Source organism: Anneissia japonica, unplaced genomic scaffold, assembly GCF_011630105.1.
Source record: "Anneissia japonica isolate Jap-2015-1 unplaced genomic scaffold, ASM1163010v1 scaffold2991_len510020_cov192, whole genome shotgun sequence".
NCBI classification, from domain to species: domain Eukaryota; kingdom Metazoa; phylum Echinodermata; class Crinoidea; order Comatulida; family Comatulidae; genus Anneissia; species Anneissia japonica.
In genome coordinates, this window is record NW_022724693.1 from 43,617 (window position 1) to 47,844 (window position 4,228).

General features: G+C 35.4%; 1 protein-coding gene across 1 annotated transcript in view; it reads left to right on the forward strand.

Annotated features, from left to right (window-relative positions):
• Positions 1-634: 634 nt before the first annotated feature.
• Positions 635-4,228, forward strand: part of LOC117112523 (protein Wnt-6-like) — a 7,489-nt gene continuing 3,895 nt past the window's right edge. Inside the window, exons 1-2 of the mRNA XM_033255605.1 lie at positions 635-856; positions 1,815-2,032. Coding sequence (XP_033111496.1) covers positions 783-856; positions 1,815-2,032 — 292 coding nt within the window. The 5' untranslated portion in view covers positions 635-782. The remainder of the gene's footprint in view (positions 857-1,814; positions 2,033-4,228) is intronic.

The window sequence follows — 4,228 nt, forward strand, 5'->3', positions numbered from 1 at the left end:
TATTTTTCATACTTAAAATCTCAAACAATGCCGATACCATAAGGATAAGATGAAATTTAATTTAATTCCTTGAAGAACCGAGAATCTATTATTTCATAGATGAACCACCGACGTGCCTAGACAAAGAGGGAATATTTTGAGATTCTTTTCCAAATCCAGGTCACAGTATCGCCCTTGATCCCCGGTAAATTGCAATGGCGGTCATAGACGAATAAAGGTCAGATGTTATTAATATAGTTTTATTAGTATCGATTTCGAACTTTTATAAATTCAAATTATGTGTATTTTTTCAAAATATAGCTTTAAATACTAGGTAATGCGTGTAAATTATTGCTATGTGATAGAATTATATCGCATGAGTTGTAACGTATGGGAGAAATCAGTCCACATTTAGCTCAACAGACCTATTGTAAATTATAAAAAAAAAATTAAGTGGATGGTAAAGAAATAGAAAATCATTAATTAATATTTATTAAGAAGGATGGACGGTAAGTTTGTCAATTATCAAAAGGCTAGGGGTGAAGCGCCTAGGGGAGAATGGCAGTGTTGAACGTTGCGTTGAGTGATTATATACCCAGCATTCCATATATCCAATTCACGTTCTAAAGCGCCGTCCAATCAAATTGCCCGTCATCCAAACACTGTTCTACCGTCTGCGAGAATGAAAGAAAACTCAGTACTTCAACAGGTAAACTTGCGCTAGAAAGTCGATTTTGAGTGTCTAAATATTACCAAAATTGACTTCATGCTCGGCAGAAACGAATGGTGCCAATTTCGGAAACATGAAACTCAAGAATGTTGTTATAAATTTACTGTTCTTCCTCACTCTTCCTCTGAGTGCGACTGGACTATGGTGGTAAGTTTTACTTATTGCTATTGTACATATTTATCACGGTGACAATGTAAATGTATTTATAACTTTCATATAATTCGCTTTGTATAAGACAGGGTCAAGTGATGAGCAATTTATCTCAATAAGTTTGTTTTAATGTATATCTTTACAATTTCCATTTGGCACACAGTGTCTCATTTTTGTGAAAATGCTCAACATAGGAGAGGCGAAAGGGGCTTAGTATGTGTATACTCAAGTCTCGTTTATCTATTTGGAAAATACTTACATGTTAATGCTTATCCGTTCTAAAATTCAAAACAGTTATAGGCCTGATATAAAGCTCACACCGCAACATTTCGATTCCCAGTTTCGGAGGTGGGTAGGCACAGGCCCATATTTAGGCCTACACATTCTTAGCCCTGAAAATTCTTATTTCTATGATAATATCACATCAGTTTAAAATCAATAAAGACATAAGGGTAACCAACGAGTCACAAAGGTTACTGCAATGAGGTGGTTCCTTGCCCACACACAGCCCGCCGTACAGTTAACACGACCGATTCTCACCCTGGGTCATGATTACGACCATAATTTAAAAGCATTAAAAATACAGTAGGCCTATTTTTTGTTGATTTACAAATTCGTTAATATATTTTCATAAATCCTCATCAGTCCCGTCAGGCCCCCCTTTTTTTGTATTAAAGGCAAAGAAGCTCAAAAAATACACTGAAATTCACATTAATGTAGGGATCTCCATGAATGTGTACCTCCAACCAATAATATTATTTCCAATCGTAATACAGTTTAATATTAATGACGTCATTTAGTGCTGAAACTACCGTACCCGGTATATGTTACATGATCAACTACTGTATATTCATTCGGTTAAATATTTAAGTGTACTAAAGTAATACAAAAGCAATACATGTATGATATGGGAAAAATAATACAGTACCCATTCTCATTGTTTATATTTGCCTAGGGCTGTAGGTAGTCCACTAACGTTCGACCAAAACAGAATATGCCGAAAAGCCAGGCGTCTTGCGGGAAAACAACAGGATCTTTGTAAAAAAGAACCAGAAATAATAGAAATTGCTCTGCTGGGTTCTCGGACACAAGGCCTCAGAGAATGTCGATATCAAATGAAGCTGAGGAAGTGGAACTGCACCAGTATGTCACTTGGTAAAGTTCTATTGCAAGGTAATTTTTTGTATTTTTAACGTAGAATTTGTAAAATCATTAATTTATCTGAATTTTAGATAATCGTGTATGAGACATGATAGGAAAATCATTGCTGGAATATATTAGCCTATATTGCGAATAACGTAAACAATTGCAGCATACAATAAGTTTAATTGACCTAGACCTATATATAGAAGACTTTAACATGAATTTTAAATCCATGGGTACAATTGAGTGCCCTGAGCTATTAAGTTTGAATTACCCTAATGACATCCTGTTTTAAACATACGATTCGTGAGGTCCTACCAAGAACTTACCAATTGACAGTAAATCAAAATATTATGGACTTGGTGACAGAATGACAGTAACGATCGGGGAATTAATAGCACAGCCAACGAGGTAGTATATAAGCATAGCACAATTGCTGGAATATATCGTTTCTCACATTTTGATAATGAAATTGATATGCCTAATTGGAGGAAAATTATCATCTGTTATTGAATATCCGAGGTATATAACTTCTACTAAATAACACTATATTTGTTCACTTATTGGGTTCATGTCAGAAAGTTGGGTTCATGTCAGAAAGTTGGTACTTTTGTATGGCAATATCGACATTGGTAAGAACAACATTTTGAAGTAAGTATGCAGCTAGCCTATTCCCACGTCTGAAACATAAATCAGTCGTAAAACGAAACCTCAATCGGAAAGGTAGAGACATTGCGATCAGTCATTCGTTCTGTAAGAGGTATTAGTTGAAAAGTTTTCCAGGTGTCAAGGGAAATACGTAGGTAGAAACTTTTCACCAGGTGTTAACAACGATGCCAAAAACCGCCGAAAACTTGAATGACCACTTCACCTGGGGAGATGGCGGCTCTCATTCCGCGTAAGTTCTCTTTAATGAACAGGAGAACTATTTATCTCATTTGTGACTAAAATTTACAAGATAGAAAGTGTAAGCTTGCGACAAATTTGTGACTAAATATATCGTGTCCTTTGAATAGTTGTAGAGAAGGTGATATTGTGTTGTGATAGCTGCATACAACAAATGGAGGCATTTGTAATGTTTCTACTAGGCCTAGATGTCTATCTTTTTGTATTGTCTAAGGTTACAGTTACAGCAAGATTGTTGCTTTTCTTTACCTCCAGCTTGCCAAAGTCTGCAAGATGAAATATAATATGAAAATAAAATTTAAAATTCTAAATTAGAATAGACACTTTGTGACGCTCAATCGATTGAAAAATACCATCGCATAAGTTGCAGACCAGCGGGATATTAGCAAAGTTACTCTGCCCTTTATACTTAAGGTATCTTCTGACAAAACGCGCCAAGGGTAACTATTCCCAACCGTGCTGTTGGTTTTCGGTGATTTGGTTTTTAAATAGCCGATTTCATCTGATTCCATGGCGAAAAATAGGGCCTGCATTTGAATTCTCTCTCTCTTGGGGCAGAAACTCAGTAGATTTAATAAATGTTTGCTATCAATTTCTGGTCAAAGTGGTAGCAAAGGTTATCGTATGACATAAAAAAGGTACATGGTGTACGACCTTGTCCCGTATGAGTGCTTTTCTAGAAATGTTATCGGCAGACTGCAGAATGTCTGAAAAATGTCTCTCTGGAATAAAAACGTTAATTTACATGAAAACATGAGAGAGAAGGTTTTTAAAGCATTCCGTAAGATGCAAACAAACCTAAAGACGTATGTTACTGATATTGCATTCGGACATGTATTTCCGGTATTCTCGTGTGTTTTACAATGTTTACATAAACAATAAATGTCTCGCACCTAATTCAGATACATGAACTGAGTGATAAGTCCATGAGGAAAGACCTTGTGGGCTATTAGCAAACGAGGGTGACGGCAATTAAGGATCGATGAAATAATTCGTTTGCAGGTGCAATGTATACGACTTCCACGATGATAGAAACAACCAATTTTGTCCTACGGAAAACTAAACCAGCGGAAACGTTGTTGGTACGAAGCATTACAATCTTCGTTTTCAGGGAGTCATATTTTAAGTCCTTTATTAAAATCAACTTGTCAACTTTTTCTTAGTTTAACTGTTTATAAAAATAATTCTGAGACTTTACGAAAATGACACAATACACTAATAAATTTCAAAATATCCAGAAATTAAAAACTCAATTAATACTTATTAAAGTTCTTGTTCCCCAAGCAAAATATAATTATTTCACTATAGGCCTATACCTAA